Raw genomic sequence first — 24597 nt, 5'->3', positions numbered from 1 at the left:
TGATTACTGCCACACCTGTTTCAATCAAGAAATCACTTAAATAGGAGCTGCCTGACACAGAGAAGTAGACCAAAAGCACCTCAAAAGCTAGACATCATGCCAAGATCCAAAGAAATTCAGGAACAAATGAGAACAGAAGCAATTGAGATCTATCAGTCTGGTAAAGGTTATAAAGCCATTTCTAAAGCTTTGGGACTCCAGCGAACCACAGTGAGAGCCATTATCCACAAATGGCAAAAACATGGAACAGTGGTGAACCTTCCCAGGAGTGGCCGGCCGACCAAAATTACCTCAAGAGCGCAGAGACGACTCATCCGAGAGGTCACAAAAGACCCCAGGACAATGTCTAAAGAACTGCAGGCCTCACTTGCCTCAATTAAGGTCAGTGTTCACGATTCCACCATAAGAAAGAGACTCTGCAAAAACGGCCTGCATGGCAGATTTCCAAGACGCAAACCACTGTTAAGCAAAAAGAACATTAGGGCTTGTCTCAATTTTGCTAAGAAACATCTCAATGATTGCCAAGACTTTTGGGAAAATACCTTGTGGACTGATGAGACAAAAGTTGAACTTTTTGGAAGGCAAATGTCCAGTTACATCTGGCGTAAAAGGAACACAGCATTTCAGAAAAAGAACATCATACCAACAGTAAAATATGGTGGTGGTAGTGTGAAGGTCTGGGGTTGTTTTGCTGCTTCAGGACCTGGAAGGCTTGCTGTGATAGATGGAACCATGAATTCTACTGTCTACCAAAAAATCCTGAAGGAGAATGTCCGGCCATCTGTTCGTCAACTCAAGCTGATCTTGGGTGCTGCAACAGGACAATGACCCAAAACACACCAGCAAATCCACCTCTGAATGGCTGAAGAAAAACAAAATGAAGACTTTGGAGTGGCCTAGTCAAAGTCCTGACCTGAATCCAATTGAGATGCTATGGCATGACCTTAAAAAGGCGGTTCATGCTAGAAAACCCTCAAATAAAGCTGAATTACAACAATTCTGCAAAGATGAGTGGGCCAAAATTCCTCCGGAGCACTGTAAAAGACTCATTGCAAGTTATCGCAAACGCTTGATGGCAGTTATTGCTGCTAAGGGTGGCCCTACCAGTTATTAGGTTCAGGGGTCAATTACTTTTTCACACAGGGCCATGTAGGTTTGGATTTTTTTCTCCCTAAATAATAAAAACCATCATTAAAATACTGCATTTTGTGTTTACTTGTGTTATATTTGACTAATGGTTAAATGTGTTTGATGATCAGAAACATTTTGTGTGACAAACATGCAAAAGAATAAGAAATTAGGAAGGGGGCAAATAGTTTTTCACACCACTGTAGATAGATAGTGAAAGGTGCAATAGATAGATAGATAGATAGATAGATAGATAGATAGATAGATAGATAGATAGATAGATAGATAGTGAAAGGTGCTATAGATAGATAGATAGATAGATAGATAGTGAAAGGTGCAATAGATAGATAGATAGATAGATAGATAGATAGATAAACACACACACACACACACACACACTATGGATTGAATACACACCAGAATTGTAAAAAGGAAGAACGTTTAAAAAAAATGTAATTTCTTGGTTGTCACGTGAGGCATCATGCAGATGTATAGCTGTTGGTATAAAGGAGCCCCACACACTTCTGCTGAGAGAGAATGTGCAGCATTGGTCATAATGACATTCAGTTTTTCTTCAATCTCTTCTTCACTACTACCTCTAGCAGGTCAATAATGCATCCCATAACTGAGTCTGCCATTTTAATTAGCTTGTTGATTCAGTGGTCCTCTCTTGAAGTGATGTTACCAGCCAGAAAGCTGCACTGACCATTGGAAGAGTTGTAGAAGAAGTGAAGGATGTCACTTTTCACATTAAAGGAATGCTGTCTTCTAAGGAAGAAGAGCCTGCTGTGCCTTTTCCTACACAGCTCCACTGTGTTCCTCTGTTATTGATGTGAACCCCCAAGTACTCATAGGAGTGGACCACCTCTACATCCACTCTTTAAATAGTAACCAGACATAGAGACTTTTTGTTGTCAATAGTCACTTCCTTGGTTTTGCTGATGTTAAGTTATAGATAATTCTCTTTGCAAAGTTTTCCACCTCACTCCTCTGCTCCGTCTCACCCCCTTATCAATACTTTACAAGTGCAGAATCAGCTGAGAATTTCTGCCGGTGACTTGACCTGCTATTATATTTCTAGTCAGAGGTGTACAGCGTGAACAGAGAAGCAGGAAGGCCTGTTTCTTTTGGTGCTCCAGTGTTGCTCACAAACTGCAGTCTGCCTGACAGACAGTCCATTATCAGGACACCACAGAATCATCAACTTGCATGTCCCTGAGTTTACCCTTTAACAGGGATGGCTGGATGGTACTGAAGTCACTGGAGAAATTAAAAAACAGAATTCTCACAGTGCTGCCAGTGTTGTCCAGGTAAGAACAAGCCTTGTGGAGAAGATAGATAATTGTATCCCACACTTCAGTCTTTGTCTGAGGTGGTCTACTACAAGAGGCTTCATAGAATCCAGGACCAGCCTCTCAAATCCCTTCATGAAGTGAAATGTAAGTGCCACTGGTCTGTAGTCATTAGGTGAAGAGGCGCCTAGCTTCTTTTGAACAGGAACAATGCAGGATGTTTTTTCACAGTGGCAGAACCTTCTGGAGGTTTAGGGACAGACTGAAGAGGTGACAGGGGGCACTAAAAAGCTGGTCAACACAGGCCTTAAGGTCTCAAGGACTGACTCCATCTGTTTCCATTGCTTTTCCTGTGTGTAGCTTCCTCAGTTGTCTCCTTAATCGTTCTTCAGTCATGGACAGTCCACACTGATGGCGTGAGGTGGACTTATCACTGGTCATTCCAGTTGACATGGTAGGAGTTGTTGATGTAGTAGAGATGATGTGAGGATACTGGTCATTGGAAGAAGATTTCAGTGGGAGGAAAAATCTATTAAAAAATTGGTTCAGGGCCTTCAGTTTGTCCACATCTCCTTCAAGCACTACCTTCTCTATCTCCAGTCCTATCTATTCATGCTACTAATGCAGTCAGGTTCATTTAGCTTGCTGTTCAGTGCATATCGCTTGTGCCATGGAAGCCAGCAGTTTGTCCACATCCCCTTCTGAGCCCTGAGTTACCTCAGTCCAGTAATTACGCCCAGTCCATTCCAGACACCCTTCATTTTATTCTGAGTGAGGCTGTTCTCTGTTTAAGCTTTGTACGTTTCCTTTTCTTCACTCAGCCTTTCCTTCAGTACTTGCTGTGTGTCCTTCACAGCCTCCTTGTCTCTGGATTCCAATGCTCTCTTTTTCTAATTCAGGAGATCTTTTAGCTCCTTAGTAATCCAGAGTTGGCTAAATGGCTTCATGTAATTCAACTTGCAGTAAATGCATGTCACACAATAATTCTGTCTTCTTTTGTCTTCTTGCAGGCTAAAGACCCAGCGAGACAGGTAAGTCATCTCTGTGCATGTGTGACGACTGAAATGAGGGAATGGGACTCAAAATTATGCCATTGCTAGCAGCAATCAAATCATAGGCTCCGTCCACAATACTATATTTTCATTTGAAAATGCAGACATTAGTCTCCGTTTTTAACTTTTATCCACACTAACCTGACGTTTTCAACCTCCTAATATGGAGATTTTTGAAAATGCTCTCCAAAGCCAAATACTTCTGAAAACGCCGGCTTAGCATCACAATGTGGACAGATGAAAACGTAATGTTTTGAAAACACAGACTCTGATTGGCTCGTGCTTGTTACGTTACTCTTCCCTGATTGGATCCTGCTACTTACAACATCTCATGCCCTGATTGGTCCCTCTTCATTTTCCATTTTCCAACATAGCAGCCATAGAGCAGCTGCTTCCCATGGCACGTATTGTGTGGTTTATCTGTATGAATCTAACTTGTGTTTTGAACATCTTAAATGAAGCATACTTGAGGGGAAAAAGACAAAGCATTTGCGGCTGTGCTGCAGATTTGTGACAAATCCTGTGACCATCCCTTCAAACATTTTTTTGCTATCGCAAACACCCAGTGTAGGTGAATGCCTACATCACATTAGATTAGAGTTGATTAGATAAACTTTATTAGTCCCGTGGGGAAATTCAGATGCATACAGCAGCATAACCATAAAAAACAAGGATAAAGACTCACAGGACAAATAATACAACCAATGAGTCAGTCAGTCAATCAAGCAGAGAGCTGAGAAGACTTCATGCCAGCAAAGCTGTGGGTCCAGATGGAGTATCGCCACGACTGCTGAAGGCCTGTGTGCTGGAGCTGGTGAGTCCTCTACAGTGAATTTTCAACCTGCGCCTGGAACAGGGGAGAGTCCCGAGGCTTTGGAAAACATCTTGTATCACCCCAGTCCCAAAGGTATCACGTCCTATTGAGCTGAACGACTTCTGGCCTGTCGCTCTGACGTCACATGTGGTGAAGACCATGGAGGGGCTGCTGCTTCACCACCTGAGGCCACAGGTCTGCCACGCCCTCGACCCTCTGCAGTTTGCATACCAGGAGAAGGTGGGAGTGGAGGATGCCATCATCTATATGTTACACCAATCCCTCTCCCAATTGGGCAGAGGCAGTGGTGCTGTAAGAATTATGTTTTTGGACTTCTCTAGCTCCTTCAACACCATCCAACCTCTGCTCCTTAGGGACAAGCTGACAGAGATGGGAGTAGATTCATATCTGGTGGCATGGATCGTGGACTATCCTACAGACAAATCTCAGTATGTGCGTCTCAGAAACTGCAGGTCTGACATTGTGGTCGGCAGCACAGGAGCACCGCATGGGACTGTACTTTCTCCGGTCCTGTTCACCCAACATACATCAGACTTCCAACACAACTCACAGTCCTGCCACGTTCAAAAGTTTGCTGACAACACTGCTATCGTGGGCTGCATCAGGAGTGAGCAGGAGGAGGAGTATAGGAACCTAATCAAGGACTTTATTAAATGGTGTGACTCAAACCACCTACACCTGAACACCAGCAAAACCAAGGAGCTGGTGGTGGATTTTAGGAGGCCTAGGCCCCTCATGGACCCCGTGATCATCAGAGGTGACTGTGTGCAGAGGGTGCAGACCTATAAATACCTGGGAGTGCAGCTGGATGATAAACTGGACTGGACTGCCAACACTGATGCTCTGTGCAGGAGAGGTCAGAGCCGACTATACTTCCTTAGAATCCTGGCGTCCTTCAACATCTGCAATAAGATGCTGCAGATGTTCTATTAGATGGTTGTGGCGAGCGCCCTCTTCTACACGGTGGTGTGCTGGAGATTGCATAGATTTTCCAAAATGTTATTTCAAAATGAACTTAACGAGTGCCCCAGGGGCAGTGGTCAAAAAAGACCCTGAGAGGCACTTTTTAACACACCATGGTGGAATGAGCCTGTCGCTAAAAGTGCTCCAAAACAGCGCCACCTGGAGGTGATGGAGGGGATTTTTCATGATGCATCCAATTTTGCAACCATCCTCTTTTCCACAACAGCTTCCAATGTGTCAAGGGTTTGCCCAGTGATGGAGCAGGCTTTCCTGATAAGTTTGTCCAGACATTGTGCTACATTTGAGCTCAGGTTGCTTCACCCAGGAGACCACAGCGTAGAAGAACACGCAGGCTTACTGTGGACTGACTGAACATTTCCGGCAGCTTGCTATACAAATCAAAGACCCGAGGTCTCCCTAGCAAGTGCAGTCTGCTCTGCCCCTTCTTGTCCAGTGCCACTGTGTTGTCAGATATGCCCAGTTTCTTGTTCATATAAAACCCCCAGTATACTTGTAGCTCTGTACCACTTCTATGTCCTCACCCTGGATGGTTCCTGGTCTCAGAGGCTCCTTGGCACACCCAAAGTCCACCACCAATTCTTTTGGCTTGCTAATATTGAGTTGCAGGTTGTTGTCCTTGCACCACAAGACAAAGTCATCCATGACTTTCTTGTACTCTGACCCATCTCCATTATTAATACAGCCTATGATGGACAAGACATTTCTGCAGATGCCAAGCACTGGTATTGTACTGGGTCTGTTGTGTAGATGGTGAACAGAAAGGGAGACAGGGCAATTCCATGAGGTGCTCCAGCATTACACACCGCCATTTCTGACACAAAGCCCCTTAGCCTCACAAACTGCTGTTTGTTGGTCAGGTAGTCCATCATCCAGGAGATTGTGAGTACATCAAAATTCAAAGCCTTGAGCTAATTCTCCAGTCAATGAGGCAGGATGGTGTTGAAGTCACTGGAAAAATCAAAGAACCTGACCCTGACTGTGGTGCCAGCTTTGTCCAAGTGTGAGTAGATCCTGTGGTGTAGATCATAGCATCCTCCACACCTATATGTGCCTGATAGGCAAACTGCAGAGGGTCCAGATGTTATGAAACCAGGGGTTGTAGCTGTTTTAGGACCAGCCTCTCAAAGTTCTCCATGATGTATGAAATTAGAGCAACTGGTCTGAGGTCATTGGAAATACCCACTGGAAAGCCCTTTCTTTGGCACTGGGACCACACAAGATGTTTTCCATAGCTGGGGAAGCTTCTGCAAATTCAAGGAAAGTGAGACCAGGCACTGAAGGACCCTACAGAGCTGGTGGGCATGTGTTTTCAGCACCCTGGGAATGATTCCATCCGGCACTTAAAGCCTTGTTTTTGAAGAGTTTTCCCAACTCTCTACTCACTTCATAAGCAGAGACACAAAGTCCAGATAGTGTGAGTCCTTCCTCGTATTTTCAGTTATCCATGTTATAAAAAATAAGTAGAAAAAAACTAAAAAAAAAACAATGACAACAAACATGGAAACTGCTGTTGAAAGCGGCTGCTCATGGCAACACCAGAAGTATCAATATGCATTTTCAGCCATTTTAGTGTGGACAGAGATACGTCCGTAAACGATGTGAAAACGCTAGTGTGAACGGAGATACATTTTCATTTTATAAAACACAATTTTTATATAATACTATAGTAGTGTGGATGTAACCAGGGTGGGCATGGGCCAACTTCATGCTGCTCTGCTTGAGGGCTGGCTGTGCCCCCATCATTAAGCCATTCACACATGCTTTGATCCAGCAGCCTTTTCTAACAGAGTGCGGTTTGTTTCATTTTCCTTGTGATTTGTGATATGGCTGCTGCAGACAGCCTCGTTTCTTTTTAGGATTTACTTCAAACAAACCAAGCTTGGATCTATTGAAGAGCAATCTCTTAATCATAACTAAAATGTAGGGAATCCTTCATAACAGGACAAGGACCAAGGCAGGGAGCAGAGAATTCTCAACATTCCTGGGTGTATCCAAGTGTCCACCAACCAGATGCCGACATGCTTGTTCACTTTATGTTTATAACTTTGCTCGTCGACCTGAACCCAGTAAATGACATGCGGCTGAGTCACTGCCAGGAAGCGTCCTTATATGACTAGAAAGAGATAAGGAATGAGGTGAATGAAGTACAAAGCAGTGAGCCTGATGTGGATTATCTACTGTGCATCTCTGGCAATAAACTGGTCTGCTCTGCAATGAGAGGAAGAGCAGGACGCTTGCAGGTTAAAATGTTGCTGATTTTTTTGGCTTGAATGTTGTCTGCTGATGTAAAGGCCGGTCCGAAAGCAGTGCAATGGGAATCGGGGTCTCAGAAGTGGACCAGGAAAAGCCTGGCTTCCTCTTTGCAAAGGCCTGATGTTAATATGATTGACTCTAAATAGGAAGGCCAAAAAACATTAGATTTATTTATAGCCTTCAATGTTGTGAATTCTTTATATTTATGGATTTCTTGAGTGAATACCAATGACTGGTGAGAATTTCATATGAATAGTCTCATTGGAAATATATTTACTGAAAACATGTTAACGGGTTGTAAATAAACGGAGCAGGAGATTCCAAAAGGTTTGGGTGGGGAGGGGAGAGGTGTCCACCCCGTATACTGAAATGTAGCAAATGCGCTTAAAACAGAACTAAATACAGCAGGTGGACAGAGGCTTGTATATGGTGGAAGAAGTCGTCATCAGGACAGGCCGGAATTGATGTCATCAGAGGGCAGGTTTATGGTGACATCACTACTTGGTTGGATTGCAACCTACCTGAAGAAGGACCCTCTGTTGCCTCCAAAGCTTGCATATTGTAATCGGTTCAGTTAACCAAAAGAAGGTGTCATCTTGCTTGACTTCTCATAGAATTTATTTAACAAAAAAGAAACAATAAGTAATGTCAAGAAGAATCAAAAAGGGTGATGCCTAAAAAGGTAAACCAAAGAAAACAAAACCCAATTCAAAACCCAACCCAGTAGCCAGTGTCCATAATTCAGAAATAACCAACAAAAGAAGCATCACCCATCCACAATTCCACACCAAAGCCAAAACCGGAGTGTTTACAAATCAGTGATCTCAGAATAGTGATAATGGTATTTTGTTTTGTATGCGCTTTTATTAAATTGCCCCAAAAATTCATTTTGTGTGTAAATTGGCAATTGTGAAATGCGACACTGACTAAAATTACTTTTTTTGCTGATGTTTTGGATAGAAAACAAGGAATATCGCTGCCTGAGGGTTACCCCGTGACTGAAACTGTTGTCTCCTTCCTCGGCCACCTTCGAAGGGCACTCCTGCAACTGCCACCTGACCTTCCATTGCTCCTTCTATGAGGCTTCATGTGCTCTTCCACTTCACACTGTTCATTTGGGGTGAAGTGGAACACCATCTGTGCTCACTTTTCCCAACTTCATAAGCTGAACCATGGTTACTTCTAGAAAATAAAAAGAGCTTCTGACCGATCAAGATTGGAACTTTATTACAAGACACACCACACTTCCACATGTGTCTGGTGGAAACTATACAGTCAACCCAAATGAAAGTTTGTGTGATTATCGACTAACCCTCATAATATTGGAATCCATCTTTAAACTGCTACATTCCTATGCAGTCAGTATGATGATCCTTCTGAATATTTTTCCCCTTGAAAACCAACGTTCATTCTCTACCCTTCAACTTATTTTCAAGTATGCTTGAATGAGCCTTAAGTTGCTGACCTCAAGGCCTCTTTTAATGAGATGTGAAAGAAGGGTCAGAGCTCCATCTCTCACCAGCTACTGCACCTACTGAGGGACATTTATGCTTCTTACCGCCTTCACCCAGCTGGAGTTAGAACATTAGTGACGAGAACAGGCCATTCAGCCCTATTCACTCAGATTGACGAAAGTAACATACTGTAAAGTCGCAATCTGAAGGTTCCTATAAGGCAGGATGGATCCATAGATTCATGCTGTTTACACCAAATTCTCAGCCCACCATCTGCAGATAGCAGCAAAAACTAACTGAGGTTTGTCAGACCAGGTGAGGCTCTTGCAATCTTCCTGGAGTTTAACCTGCCGTGATCTTCTAGTGCTGTAACCCGTCCTCTTCAAGACTGTATGTTCAAAGACGCCCCTCTGCAAACCACAAGATCTGTTATTTGAGGATGTGTAGCTTTTCTATGAACTTCCTCAAGTCTGGTCACTGTCCTCTGACTTCTGTCATTAGCAGAGCTGCCCTTGCTGGATATTTTTTTGTTTGTCTCCTCAGTTAATGAGACTAAAGTGTATTGAAACCCCAGGTAGGCAGATGGCACCAACAATCATACCAAGGTCACTGTCAAGTAGATCCAACATCTCAGTTATCTGTGTAAAGTGTTACTAAAAAAACAAACTGCAGATAACGAGAAGTGAATAAATAACCTGAGCCTTTCTTGTTACTTCTGTTTACTGCAGGAGAAGCAGAAGCCCTGCAATGAATACGAAATAATGGGCACGAGGATCACACAGAACATGGTGAGAGATGCCACCTTGCTTTTATCCTTTTTGTCTTTTGTTTTTGATTTCATTGGATGACAGCCAGATTTTAGAAAAAAGTGTAAAGTCTCCATGAGAGCCTCACAGAGTAAACATTACATTATATAAGCAGTTCCCTTAAGAGTATATTGATTTGTATTTTATGTGACATCTTTTAAAGTCTGCGGTGGGCTGGCGTCCTGCCCGGGGTTTGTTTCCTGCCATGCACCCTTTGTTGGCTGGGATTGGCTCCAGCAGACCCCCGTGACCCTGTAGTTAGGATATTTCGGGTTGGATAATGGATGGATCTTTTAAAGTGCAGCTTACTGTATTTTATAGGCCTGCTTTCAGAAGGGGCTAATCTTGCTACCTGTTACTAGGTATACAGGTATCCACCTGTAAACCCACCTGTCTAATATTGTGTAGGTCCCCCTTTGTGCTGCCCAAATGGCTCTGACCCGTCGAGGCATGGACTCCACAAGACCTCTGAAGGTGTCCTGTGGCACCCACAACCAAGAGGTTAGCAGCAGATTCTTTAAGTCCTGTAAGTTGCGAGGTGGGACCTCCATGGGTTGGACTTGTTTTTCCAGTGCATCCCAGAGATGCTCAATCAGATTGAGATGTGGGGAATTTGGAGGCCATGTCGGCACCTTGAACTCTTTGTCATGTTCATCAAACCATTCCTCAATAATTTTAGTAGTGTAGCTGGACACATTATCCTGCTGAAAGAAGCCACTGCCTTGAGGGAATTCCATTACCAAGAAGGTATCTTTAGGCAAGTGGTACGTATCACAGTGATATTCACATGAATGCCAGGACCCAAGGTTTCCCACCTCAACATTGCCTAGACATTACATTGCCCCTGCCAGCTTGTCATCTTCACATACTGCTGCCCACGCACTCAACACATAATGTAAAAGAAAGCGTGATACTTCTTCGATTGCTCCATGGTCCAGTTCTGACACTCACCTGTTTATTATGGACACTTTTAGAGGTGGACAAGGGTCAACAAGGGGCACTCTGAAGCAAGCTGTGATGCACCGTGTCTTCTGACATCGTTCTCTCATGTCCAGCATTACGTTTTTCAGCATTTTGTACTCCAGAGATGGGCTAACATTCACTTCCCACGCACATCAGTGAGACTTGGGCACACATGACCCTGTTACCGGTTCCTTGGTGGACCTTCTTTGAACCACTTTTGGTAGGTGCTAACCACTGCATATCAAGAACACTCCACAAGACCTGCCATTTTGCAGATGCTCTTACCTAGCCATCTAGGTGTCACAAACTGGCTCTTGTCAAAGCTACTTAGATCCTTACGCTCACCCATTTTGTCCTGTTTCAAACACATCACCTTCAAGAACTGATGGTTCACTTGCAGCCTAATGCATCCCACCCCACAGCAGGTGCCATTGTAATGAGATAATCAATGTTATTCACTTAACATGCCAGTGGTGTGACTTATTGGTGGTATATATAATATATTGTGACCAGTCTAGAGGCGTAGCAGCCACTCAAACTGAAACAGCCAGCCCACAAGTACAACACAGTCTTAAGCACAAGCCCAATACACCTAACACAATACTCAGTCCTTCTCTACTCTCTCTTTTCTTTCTCCTCCACTCCTCCTTGGCAAGCTTTGTCTCCCTCCTTCCGATTCTGGCTCCCGGAGTGGTGGCCGATGGTTCTTTTTATAGCCCACCCGGAAGTGCTCCAGGTGTTTGATGACCTGTTTCCAGAAGCACCTCTGGGTGTGGCGGAAGAGCTGCTTTCCAGGCCTCAGCACCAGCTGCAGCACCCCCTGGTGGTGCCCGTGGATCCTAACAGGGCAGCACCAAACTCCAACTCCCATAAATCCCTGAGGGACTCCAAGGTACCACTGCAACCCAGGGGACTACCATCTAATGCTCCAGGGGGGTATTGCCCTGATCAGGCCTGCTCCCCTGGTCCTCCCAGAGAAGAGGCATCCCAGCAGGGCAAGAACCCCGGCCGTCCATGACAATATGTAGACTAATATACAGAAAGTATTCAGACCCATTCACTTTTTCATATTTTGCTACGCTACAGCATTGTATTAAAATCTTTTAAATTCATTTTTCACCATTAAACAAAATCTCAATAACAAAACTATAGCAGGATTTTAGTAACTTTTACAACTTAATTAAAAATAAAACACTGAAATATTACATCAATGAAAGCATTTAGACCCTATACTCATAGCTTAGTTGAAGCCCCTTTAGCAATTTCAGCCTGGGGTCTTCTTGAGCCTGACACATCAAGTTTCACACAGATGAATTTGGAGATGTTCTGCCAATCCTCTCTTCAGATCCTCTCAAGCTCGGTCAGGTTGAATGAAGACCATCAGTGGACAGCTATCTTCAGGTCTCCCGAGAGATGTTCAATTGTGTTCAAGTCTGGGCTCTGGCTGGTCCACCCAAGTATATTCACAGAGTTATTCCTAAGGACCTCCTGTGTCATCTTTGCTTTGTCCTGTTGGAATGTGAACCTTCAGCCCAGAGTGCTCTGAAGCAGGTTTTCATTGAGGATAGCTCTGTACTTTGCTCCGTTCAGCTTTCTCTTGACCGTCACTAGAATCCCAGTCCCTGATGTTGCCACCACCATGCCTCACAGAGCAGAATAGCACAGGTGATCAGTGGTGCCTGGTTTTCTCCAGATGTGACACATAGAACCAAAGCCAAAAAGTTCAATCTTGGTGTCATCACACCAGAGAATCCTGTTTCTCATAGTCTGAGAGTCCTTTAGGTGGATTTTTGCAAAGTCCAAGTTGGCTACCATATGTCTTTTACTAAGGAGAGGCTTCTATCTGACCCCTTTATAATAAAGCCCAGGAGTCATAGTAGACTCAACACTATCAACTGCCAGACATTAAGAAGGCTAACAGAATGTCAGGTTATATAGCGCCTTGATGTATGGAGTACAAGTCACAGGAGGTTCTGCTGCAGCTTTATAACACACTGGTGAGGCTTCATCAGGAGTACTGGATGCAGTTTTAGTCTCCAAGCTACAAAAAGGACACAGCAGCACAAGAAAAGGTCGAGAGAAGAGCAACTAGGCTGAGTCCAGGGCTACAGGGGATGAGTTATGAGGAAAGATTTAAAGAGCTGAGCCTTTAGAGTTTAAGCAAAAACAGATTAAGAGGAGACCTGACTGAAGGGTTTAAAATCATGAAGGGAATTAGTCCAGTGGATCGAGACTTGTATTTTAAAATGAGTTGACCAAGAACACGGGGACACAGTTGGAAACTTGTTAAGGGTGAATTTCACACAAACATTAGGAACTTTACTTTACACAGAGAATCACATGGAATAAGTGACCAAGTAGTGTGGTAGACAGGAGGACTTTAAGGACTTTGAAAACTAAACTTGATTTTATTTTAGAAGAATTAAGTGGATAGAACTGGTGAGTCTGGCTGGGTTGAATGGCCTGTTCTCGTCTCCTTTGTTCTAATGTTCTAATATTAACTTTTAAAAGTATCGTTTCCCCAACACTGTTCCCCACTTCATCAAGGGTGTCATCATTTCCCATTTTCTCTGAAGTGTTCTGAATTGGCATGCATGCACGCACGTCCACCCACCCATTCATTACCCAACCAGCTATATCCTAATTACAGGGTCACGGGGGTCTGCTGGAGCCAATCCCAGCCAACACAGGGCACAAGGCAGGAAACAAACCCCAGGCAGGGCGCCAGCCCACCGCAGGACGCGCACGCACGCACACACACACATACACACACCAAGCACACACTAGGGACAATTTATGACCTGCATGTCTTTGGACTGTGGGAGGAAACCCACACAAACACGGCGAGAATATGCAAACTATGCACATACGTTCTCCTGTTAAGTTTTCTTTTATGAATGCCGACTTTTGTGTAGAAAGTTGAACACGCACATTTCGTGTCTCTTTTTGTGTGGACGCAATTTTTATAAATGTGACCCCAGGACTCCAGCCAAAAGGAGACGGTCAGAATGACTACAGGGAGACGCAGAGGAGGACTGTAGAAGTCAGCTGGCTAGTGCAGAAAAGCAGCGTGACCCGGAGGATGAAGGTTTATAGTAAACTGCAAACAAATGGGGCATTTCCTGACGGGATGAACCAATTTGATAAACTCCTCCAATGACTTTATCGTGTGTCCTCAGAAGAGCTGATGAGCTTTGAGATGCAGGGTCGCATGAGTTGGCCGGTTTTGAATTCAGGCAATCACTGTATGGGTGAATGAGGTGTGCGGTGATAAAATGGGATGACGAACGGCTGTGTGGCAGGGGTGTTCCTGGTGTCACAAGTTACCTCAGACTCCATGCGTGTTGTCCTCTCTGTTCATTTTTTGTAAACTTTTCAATCGTGTGGGCTGTGATTAGCGTCTGACTTTTAATCAGAGGCTCCTTCATGCCAGGCTTAATTCCATTCTTTATTTCCGCTGGGATAACTGGCAGGAGGAATTTGCCTTTCTGTCTCTCGACAGTTTTATTCTGCGTCGTACGCATTGTTTTTCCAATTTTCGTGTCACAGGTCTGTAATTAGCCTCTTCAACTTTTGGCTGATTGCTGATTTATGCCTAATAGATGGTGTTGCTAATAACTGAAACTGCATAAACATGGCTGCCGTGCCCAACGCATTCAAAAAAAGATTCAAACAAGTAATCAACTTCAAAGTGTAGGTGCTGAATGCAGATAATCATTCGTAATCAAGGGGAGCTGGAAATCAACACCAACTGGGGCCAACATTTCATTAAAAATGCAGACTGTCACTCTCAGGTCCTAAAAAGGAGATAAACAGGCTGCTCACAATAACCCCACCGTGCCGGAGTCGGCCCACCCACCCTTTACATCCAGCTCATCAAAAATGATTTATAACATCAAGAAGCAAAAAGTTTATAAATATATCTGTCTGTTTTTCTTTAGTATTACCAGGATTTCCAGACACACTCTGATGACCTTTATGAGAACTCGGACAGCATCAAGAAGAATATGGGCCAAAGGAGACAAGCGGGTGGGAGTCATGGAGCAGTGGGCCACCGTGCAGTGAATCCTGCCAATGGCTCGACACCCAGAGTAGCGAAGCAAGAAGAACCGATTTATGAAAAATACCTGCCAGAGAATAATTGTGTCTATGTCAATCAAGAAGTTGTGAAGAAGTTCCAAAGAAAACCGTACCAGTGAAGGGAGCCGCCATATGCACACCACACCTGCACTTTACAGAAAATGACAATAGGATGACAGTTGGGGTGGAGGCTGGATGGTGTCAGCCTGACTTTTTCTAACATCTTGCTCATGCTTGTTCCTTCATTGGTTCCATGAAAATGCCTTACCGGATGGTCTGAGCAGTGGCGGTGGCGCCACCTGTTGGAATTTACTGTTCAGATTAAAATGATTAAAGAGGAACAGGTAGGTCATGGAAATGAGAACGAGGAACATTTGCTTCAAGATATGCAGATCGCTGTAGAAGGAGGTGACGCCATACGCGATGGGGCATTCGTCGTCTGTTTTCCATCTCTCCTCGCTTCACATGGATGCACGATTTCAAGCATTTGTCTGTCACCCTGAAGCGTTTCCTCACATGGATGCACAGTTTCTATTTTTTTAATTTAATACAGCATTTTCAGACATGTAATAACTCTCAGCCCAATAAATTATTATGTATGTATCTATAAAAAAAATGACAACATTTACTAAACAAGAGGATGGTGAGAGGGTCCTTATAGTAAACTGATGTGTATCATTGTGGTTGCTTTATTTTTGATTCCTGCACTTGTGAGTGTTATTTCCTGACCTGTCTGACATGTCATTGCTCTCGACACGCTCAGGATTACACATTACAGAATAATAATGGAACATGTACAGTATACACACACAGTGCCCGCCATAATGTTTGGGACAAAGACACTTTTTTCCTTGATTTCCCCCTCTGCTCCACAGTTTAAAATTACAAATCAAACCACTCAGACATTAAAGTGCACATTGCCGACTTTCATTTCCATACATTTTGGTCACAGCATATAGAAATGACAACAATTTCTCTACAAGGTCCCCCCATTTCAGGGCCTCATAATGTTTGAGACACAAAATGGCGGGTCTATTAAAGCAGTTGTCATATTTAGTTCTTTGTCGCATATCCCTGCCATGCAATGACTGCTTGAAGTCTGCGATTCATAGACATCAACAGGTGCTGAGGGTCTTCTCTGGTGCTGCTCTGCCAAGCCTCTCATGCAGCCATCTTCAGCTCCTGCTTGTTTCGGGGGCTTTTCTCCTTAGGTTTTCTCTTCAGCATATGGAAGGCCTGCTCAATTGGATTTAAATGAGGTGACTGGCTTCGCCATTCAAACTGTTTTCCATTTTTTAACTTTAAAAACTCCCGTTTTGCCTCAGCAGTATATTTGGCTCATTATCTTCTTGTAGGATGAAGTGCCGTCCAGTGAGTTTGGAGGCCTTTACTGGAACTTGAGAAGATCGGATGTTTCTACACACCTCAGAATTCATTGTGTGTCTGCTGTCAGCAATTCCATCATCAGTGAAGAGAAGTGTGCCAGTCAGGATCTGTGGCAGCCATACAAGCCCAAACCATAACAACCCCAGCACCACCATGTTTAACAGATGAGGTGGTCAGCTTTGAACCTTAGGCAGTTTCTGTTTGTCTCCACACTTCACTGTTGCCATCATCTTTGTCTCGTCTGTACAGTAATTTCAATGCACATCTTTCTGGTTTTATTAAAAAGGCAAGTTTACAGGGGGATATTATAGTCAAGCGGGACTTTAACTATCTGAACATTAACTGGGATAACGGAGCAAAAAATCTGGTGTTTTTAGACGTAATCAGTGACTGTTTTTTAACTCAGTATGTTAAAGCACCAATGCAGGTTGAAGCCTGTCTGGATTTAGTATTTTGTAATAATCAGGATAGAAATGAAGGCGTAGAGGTGATTGAACCACTAGGGCCACGGGTGTCGAACTCCAGGCCTGGAGGACCGCAGCGGCTACACGTTTTCATTCTAACCCTTTTCCTAATCAGTGACCTGTTTTCACTGCTAATTCACATTTTAATAGCCCTGTTAGAAGGATTCAGTCCTCTGAATTGATTCGTTTCCTTATTAAAATGCAGCCAAACAGAAATGAGACTTGAAACGAGCCAACAGATAACCAGCTAAACTGGGGCTTCAAACTCCAACCAGTTTCTTAATGAGAAGCCAATTCTTGCTGTTAATTAAACTCGTTATGTAATTCCACCGCTTGTTGTTGCTCTCGTTCTGCCACAGCTGACATTTCCAAAACTGTTGATTTTCTGTTTTTCATAAGAACATCGTCGAAGTGTTTTGGTGAGTTGAGAGATCAACCTTACTGAGACCTTCACTTTTCTTTATTTTCAGATATTGTGTAATGTGGCGGCTTGTTTTGTGTCTCATTATTGTTTGGCTGCTAATTAAGGAAAAAGAAACAACTAAAGGGCCTGAGTCAAGTTAATTAAAAGAAGTAATTAGCAGCAAAAACTGGTCACTAATTAAGAAGATGGTTAGAATGAAAACCTGCAGCCATTGCTGCCCTCCAGGACTGGAGTTTGACACCCCTGCACTAGGGCCACGTGACCATAATATAATACAGTTATCAGTGTTTTGTAAGAGTGTGGATGTAAAGACTAAAATTGTTAAGCTTAACTTTGGTAGGGAAAATTTTGAGCAGATGCAGCAAAGTCTGAGGATAGCCTGGGATGAGGTTTTAAGTGTGGAGACACTCGAGGAGCAGTGGAACAGGTTTAAGAAGGTTTTACATGTAATGCAGGACAGGGACATACCTAAATTTGTAGGAAATTAAAAAGCTGGAAAGGAGAAAATGGACAAACAAGGAGTATAAGGCTAGTAACTCCAAAGTGAAGACGTCACATAGTATATGTGTACCAAATTTCAGGTCAGTAGGTCAAACAGTTTGTGAGCTAAAGGTGATTTAAAATCTTGGACAGACAGACAAACAGACAGCCACGGTAGCATATTACAGTCATATGAAAAAGTTTGGGAACCCCTCTCAGCCTGCATAATAATTTACTCTACTTTCAACAAAAAAGATAACAGTGTTATGTCTTTCACTTCCTAGGAACATCGGAGTACTGGGGTGTTTTCCGAACAAAGATTTTTAGTGAAGCAGCATTTAGTTGTATGAAATTAAATCAAATGTGAAAAATTGGCTGTGCACAAATGTGGTCCCCTTGTCATTGTGCTGATTTGAATGCCTGTCACTGCTCAATGCTGATTACTTGGTTGGATGAGCTCGTTAAGCCTTGAACTTCATAGACAGGAGTGTCCAGTCATGAGTGGTCAAAGGTATTTAAGGGGGTCAATTGCAGGTTGTGCTTCCCTTTGACTCTCCTCTGAAGAGTGACAGACAGCATGGGATCCTCAAAGCAACTCACATAAGATCTGAAAACAAAGATTGTTGAGTCTCTTGGTTTAGGGGAAGGCTACAAAAAGCTAACTCAGAGGTTTAATCTGTCAGCTTCAACTGTAAGGAATGGTCTCAGGAAATGGAAGGCCACAGGCACAGTTGCTGTTAAACCCAGTCGGTCTGGCAGGCCAAAACAAATACAGGAGTGGCATATGAGCAGGATTGTGAGAATGGTTACAGACAAACCACAGATCACCTCCAAAGACCTGCAAGAACATCTCGCTGCAGATGGTGTATCTGGACATTGTTCTACAATTCAGTGCAATTTGCACAAAGAACATCTGTATGGCAGGGTGAAGAGAAAGAAGCCCTTTCTGCACTCACATCACAAACAGAGCCGCTTGTTGTATGCAAATGCTCATTTAGACAAGCCAGATTCATTTTGGAACAAAGTGCTTTGGACTGACGAGACAAAAATTGAGTTATTTGGTCATAACAAAAAGCACTTTGCATGGCAGAAGAACACCGCATTCCAAGAAAAACACCTGCTACCTACTGTCAGATTTGGTGGAGGTCCCATCATGCTGTGGGTCTGTGTGGCCAGTTCAGGGACTGGGGCCCTTGTTAAAGTTGAGGGTCAGATGAATTCAACTCAATATCAACAAATTCTTCAGGATAATGTTCAAGCATCAGTCACAAAGTTGAAGTTACGCAGGGGTTGGATATTCCAACAAGACAATGACCCAAAACACAGTTCGAAATCTTAAAAGGCATTCATGCAGAGGGAGAAGTACAATGTTCTGGAATGGCCGTCACAGTCCCCTGACTTGAATATCATCGAAAATGTATGGTATGATTTGAAGCAGGCTGTCCATGCTCTGCAGTCATCAAATTTAACTGAACTGGAGAGAATTTTTGTATGAAAGAATGATCAAAAATACCTCCATCCAGAATCCAGACACTCATCAAAGGCTATAGGAGGACAGCGTCTAGGGGCTGTTAGATTTGAAAAAGGAGGCTCGACTAAGTATTGATGTCATATCTCTGTTGGGTGCCCAAATTTATGCACCTGTCTAATTTTGTTATGAGGCATATTGCATATTTTCAGTTAATCCAATAAACTTAATGTCACTGCTGAAATACGACTATTTCCATAAGGCATGTCGTATATTAAAAGGAAGTTGCTACTTTCAAAGCTCAGCCAGTGATAAACAAAATCCAAAGAATTAAGAGGGGCTCCCAAACTTTTTCATATGACTGTAGATAAAAAGATACGGTGAAAGATGACTCTAAGAGATTCTTTCAGTATTTTAGTTGTAAAAGAACAATCAAGGAGGAGATGAAGTGCATCAGGAACAGTAAAAGGGAATTAAAAGATACAGACAGTGAAATAGCGGACGCTCTAAACTCACATTTTTCTGAGGTCTTCACAAGTGAGCAAGTGAACAACCTCCCAGTGGTAAATGGGATTACTAAGGAGGTACTGAGGGATTTGGAAATTGTAGAGGGAGAAGAGTTGCTCAGATTAAATAGGCTGAAATCAAACGTATCTCCAGGACCAGATCATATTTATCCTCGAGTTCTTAGGGAGGCTAGCGAGTACAGATATAAACCCTTGATGCACATTTTTAAGAAGTCGCTGCGCACTGGGGAAATACTGCAGGATTTCAAAATGGCAAATATTATCGCATTATAAATAAAGGTGACTAGGTAAATCCAAGTAACTATAGGCCAGTAAGCGTAATGTGCATCACAGGAAAATTAATGGAAGGAATTATTAAGGATAAGATTGGGCAACATGCAGTTTACTGAACAGGGGATTTACTGAACAGTCAGCGTGGGCTCAGAAGAGGAAGGTCGTGTTTTACTAACATGCTGGTAATTCTATAAGGAAGCAACAGAAGGATATGATCAGAGTGGAGCAGATAATATGATTTACAGTATCTTGACATTCAGAAAACATCTGATAAGGTGCCACATGAGAGGTTGGGCATCAAACTACAAAAAGTGGGAGTTCTGGGTATGGTGTGTCAATGGGTGAGGAATTGACTCAGACACATGAAGCAGAGGGTGACGATGTGAGGAACCTCATCAGAATTGGCCGGCATTAAGAGGGCTGGGGCTGCTGCTATTTTTAATATATAAATGATTTGGATAGGAATATAAGTAACAAGCTGGTTATGTTTGCAGATAACACCAAGAGAGGTGGATTGACAGATAATTTGGAATCCATTGAATAGTCACAGAGGGATTTTGACAACATACAGGCTTGGGCAGATTTGTGGCAGGTGAAATTTAATATCAGTAAATGTAAAGTATTACACATAGGAAGTTAAAATATTAGTTACGAATAAACAATGGAAGGTTTAAAAATTGAAAGTACACCTTATGAGAAGGATTTAGGAGACATAGTGGACTCAACTTCCAGACAGTGTTCAGAAGCCATTAAGAAGGCTAACAGAATGTCAGGTTATATAGCGTCTTGATGTGTGGAGTACAAGTCACAGGAGGTTCTGCTCAAACTTTATAACTCACTAGTGAGGCCTCATCTGGAGTCCTGGGTGCAGTTTTGGTCTCCAGGCTACAAAAAGGACACAGCAGCACTAGAGAAGGTCCAGAGAAGAGCGACTAGGCCGAGTCCAGGGCTACAGGGGATGAGTTAGGAGGAAAGATTAAAAGAGCTGAGCCTTTACAGTTTAATAAGAAGAAGAAGATTAAGAGGAGACACGATTGAAGTGTTAAAAATTATAAAGGGAATTAGTCCAGTGGATTGAGACGGTGACTTTAAAATGAGTTCATCAAGAACATGGGGACACAGTTGGAAACTTGCTAAGGGTGAATTTCACACAAACTTTAGGAAGTTTTTCTTCAAACAGACACATGGAATAAGTGACCAAGTAGTGTGGCAGACATTAGGACTTTAGGGACTTTCAAAACTCGACTTGAAGTTTTTTAGAAGAATTAAATGGACAGGACTGGTGAGCTTTGTTGGGCTGAATGGCATGTTCTCATCTCAGTTGTCCTAGATTCTTTTATTGATCTGTCCATGTGACCTTTTCCCAGATTTCTGCAGGCTCTTTTGATTTCTTTTTCTCAAACTGTAATTTGTCCATCCTGTTTTTGTGGCTAACTACTGGTCTGCATCTTGCAGTGTGGCCTCTGTGTTTCTGTTCGTGACGTCTTCTGCTGGTAGTCGTCTCTGACACACACACATCGGTCCCCGGAAGTCTGTTTGTGTTCTGTCAGACAGGCGTTTGGTGCTTTTGTTTTTTCTTTACCATGGTGAGGATTTTTTTGTCTTCAGCAGTGGTGGTCTTCCTTGGCCTACCTGTCCCTTTGATTACTGAGCTCACCTGTGTGTTCCTTCTTCTTAATGATGTTCCAGACAGTTGATTTTGGTCATCCTAAGGTTTTACGGATGTCTAAAAAGGTTTTATTCTTGTTTGTCAGCCTCATAATGGCTTATTTGACTTTCATTGGCACAGCTCTTGTCCTCATGTTGAACAATGGCAACTCCAGACTCCAAAGGGTAGCAGCAGGCCGGGGGTATCTTATAAAGCAATGAAACCCACCAGAGTGATCACAAACACCTGTGTTGCCAATTGTCCTAAACATTATGGTGCCCTGACATGAGAGACCATGTAGAAAAGGTGTTGTAATTCCAACATGGTGTGACCAAAATGAATGCAAATCCCCTTAAATGAAAGTCTGCCATGTGCACTTTAATCACAATGTCTGAAATGTTTGATTTATAATTTTTAACTTTAGAGCAGAGAGGTTAAATCAAGGAAAAATGTGTCTTTGTCTCAAATATTATGGAGAGCACTGTATTTAAGAGCAGCACAGAAGTTTAGTGGTCAGCACCTTCTGGCATGAAGATACAGCAAAAAGATTACAAGATTCCCACACGCGGTGAAAGAGTTTTGACATTTTCCCCAAATGTGTTTTCTCAGGGTTCTCCATTTTTCCTTCCATATCCCCAAAGAGCCGCAAGTTATGGTTAACTGCTGTGACAGATAGGGGGCGCTGCTGTCCCCTTGAACCCTCAGACTATACGCCAGACACCAGGTAAAAGTCCAATAGTTGACTTTATTGAAGCAAATACGTGCACAAAGCACCCTCCTCTCCACAATCCTCATATAAATCACAATACTATCAATAATAATCAATAAACCTCCACAATCCAAGACACGTTGCCACCCTTCCACCCAGCTCAGCTTGCCGTCTGGGATCTCCCACAGTTTCCTGACCCGGAAGTGTTTCTGATCCTTCAGTCCATGTGACTTCCTATCACTTCCGGGTCAGATCAAAAGTCCTCTTCTTCATCCCGGAAGTACGTCATTCCTCCTGTCGCTGTGACTAGGACGTACTTCCGGGTTATAAGGCACGTAAGAGTCTCTGGGCCTACCTGCAGCGTCCTCTGTTAGCCCCCAAGGTATCCAGCAGGGCTGTAAAGGAAAACTCCACTGTCCATCATTCCCTGCGCTTCCATGGTACAGGGAGGGCTCCACCTGGCGGCCTGGGGGTATTGGCCGGGATGACTGGCCGGCCATATTCCACACTGCCCATTCTAAACTGGCCCTGTCATGGCGAGTTTGTGTGAGTGGGGAGTGTGACAGACGAACACCCTGTTCTGGGTTGTTTCCTGCCTTGTGCCAAATGATGTCACTAAAAAGAATGAGGGGGTCTTTAAAATGTTATGTTACAGTATTCAGAGCCCTTCACTTTCTGCACTTTACTTTTCAATGGATACATTTGCCATCTTTGCCCATCAGTCTACACTTAACAGTTTTTCTCAGTTGCTTTGGTGCATTTCTCACACCAGACTTAACATTTGCATAACAGCGAGTGCATTACTCAAACCACTTAGTGCAAATGGCAAAACATCATGGATGACCAGCAAAAGCAGGTAACCTCTTCAAAATCCTTAATCCATGCCTCAAAAGCAAGTATTTACATCGCTGAATATGTCAGAGCCATCAAAATGCCAAGTCCATGAATCATCGTCCACGGACACGACAGCCAAAATGTAAAGTCATATTATCAATATAAAATTGGCACAATCTAAGCATTTTCTGAAGCACAAAACATCTGAAAGACAAGGGCAGGAAACATAAAAATACAAAACACCGATTGCGGGAGATTGATTCAAGAAGAATATTTTATTGATTGCACAGGTATATGGTGACATACCATGCACTGCACTTGGAGTCTAATACTTTATGTATAACATATGAAATGAAGGAAAAAAAATACAACATCGAAAACAACTATACATACTGAAAAGTGTTTTGTATTTTGATGTTGTTTGCCATTGATGATGTTTTGCCATTTGCACTACGTGGTTTGAGAAATGCGCTCGCTGTTATGCAAATGTTAAGTCTGTTGAGAGAAATGCACCAAAGCAACTGAGACTGATTGATCTAAGATCTGACACCTGCCCCGAATAACGTGTCACCTGAGAGCAATTTAAGGTGCTGCAGGAATCATTAGTATGGTGAATACAAACCAAAAAAAGTTTTGTAGAAACCTATAAAATACACTTGACAGCCAATGATATCTTGTTGAACTCTTTTGACTGCAATGACTTACACAATGAAAAAACGACAAGTTTGTCTGGAGTGTAAGACTATGCAAAAGAGGGCTACACAATGCATTTTGATCACCATGACATAAGCAACCGCTGATGCATGATAGAGCTGAGAATTGCACATAAGCATCTGCCTGAGTGAACTAAAGCAATTGCAAAATGACGAAAACTCCCAGAAATTGCTGTTATGATGTGCACAACTGACTAAAGGTTGTGGGAATTGAACGAGCCGTTTTGAGAACTGCAATTCTGTTGTGAGAAATGCACCAAAGCAACTGAGAAAAACCCATAAGGACAAAGTGAGAACATGTTCTCTGAAAGGTGTGCTACAAGCTAGTAAAAATAAGTAAAAATAGCTGAATTAATAAGTGAATAAAGATAAATGGAGTAAAAGCGGGGAGAGAACCTGCTTCCTCAGTTTAAATGCTTACTCTTTAATGTTATTGCTCAGATCCTAGCAGGTTTGGAAAAAGTTCTGCACAAGTGAGAATTTGATTTTTTCCAATTTCAAATAGTAGATAACATCAGTTACCCGCTGACAGAATAGAAGAGTTAGGATTAATCCAGTTGAGCAAACATTGTGGGCAATTTTAAGCGAGACAGATGTGCTCGATATATAATTTTGAGTTGAGTGATTGTATCCCTGCAGTGGGCTGGCGCCCTGCCCGAGGTTGGTTTCCTGCCTTGCGCCCTGTGTTGGCTGGGATTGGCTCCAGCAGACCCCTGTGACCCTGTGGTTAGGATATAGCGGGTTGGATAATGGATGGATGGATGATTGTATGATTTGCGCATATGGAGCTCGTGTGGATTCTCTGCATTGCTACCTTCCACTCC

At 43.0% G+C, this 24597-nt stretch overlaps 1 protein-coding gene across 1 annotated transcript in view; it reads left to right on the top strand.

The window, feature by feature from the left end:
* Window positions 1-15420, top strand: part of LOC120515916 — a 50580-nt gene extending 35160 nt beyond the window's left edge. The window contains exons 8-10 of the mRNA XM_039737287.1: window positions 3431-3451; window positions 9727-9786; window positions 14709-15420. Of these exons, the coding sequence (XP_039593221.1) occupies window positions 3431-3451; window positions 9727-9786; window positions 14709-14966 (339 nt within the window). The 3' untranslated portion in view covers window positions 14967-15420. The remainder of the gene's footprint in view (window positions 1-3430; window positions 3452-9726; window positions 9787-14708) is intronic.
* Window positions 15421-24597: the final 9177 nt, after the last annotated feature.

The sequence above is a fragment of the Polypterus senegalus genome, chromosome 1 (assembly GCF_016835505.1).
Source record: "Polypterus senegalus isolate Bchr_013 chromosome 1, ASM1683550v1, whole genome shotgun sequence".
NCBI lineage: Eukaryota > Metazoa > Chordata > Cladistia > Polypteriformes > Polypteridae > Polypterus > Polypterus senegalus.
This window is presented reverse-complemented; position numbering and strand designations above follow the sequence as displayed.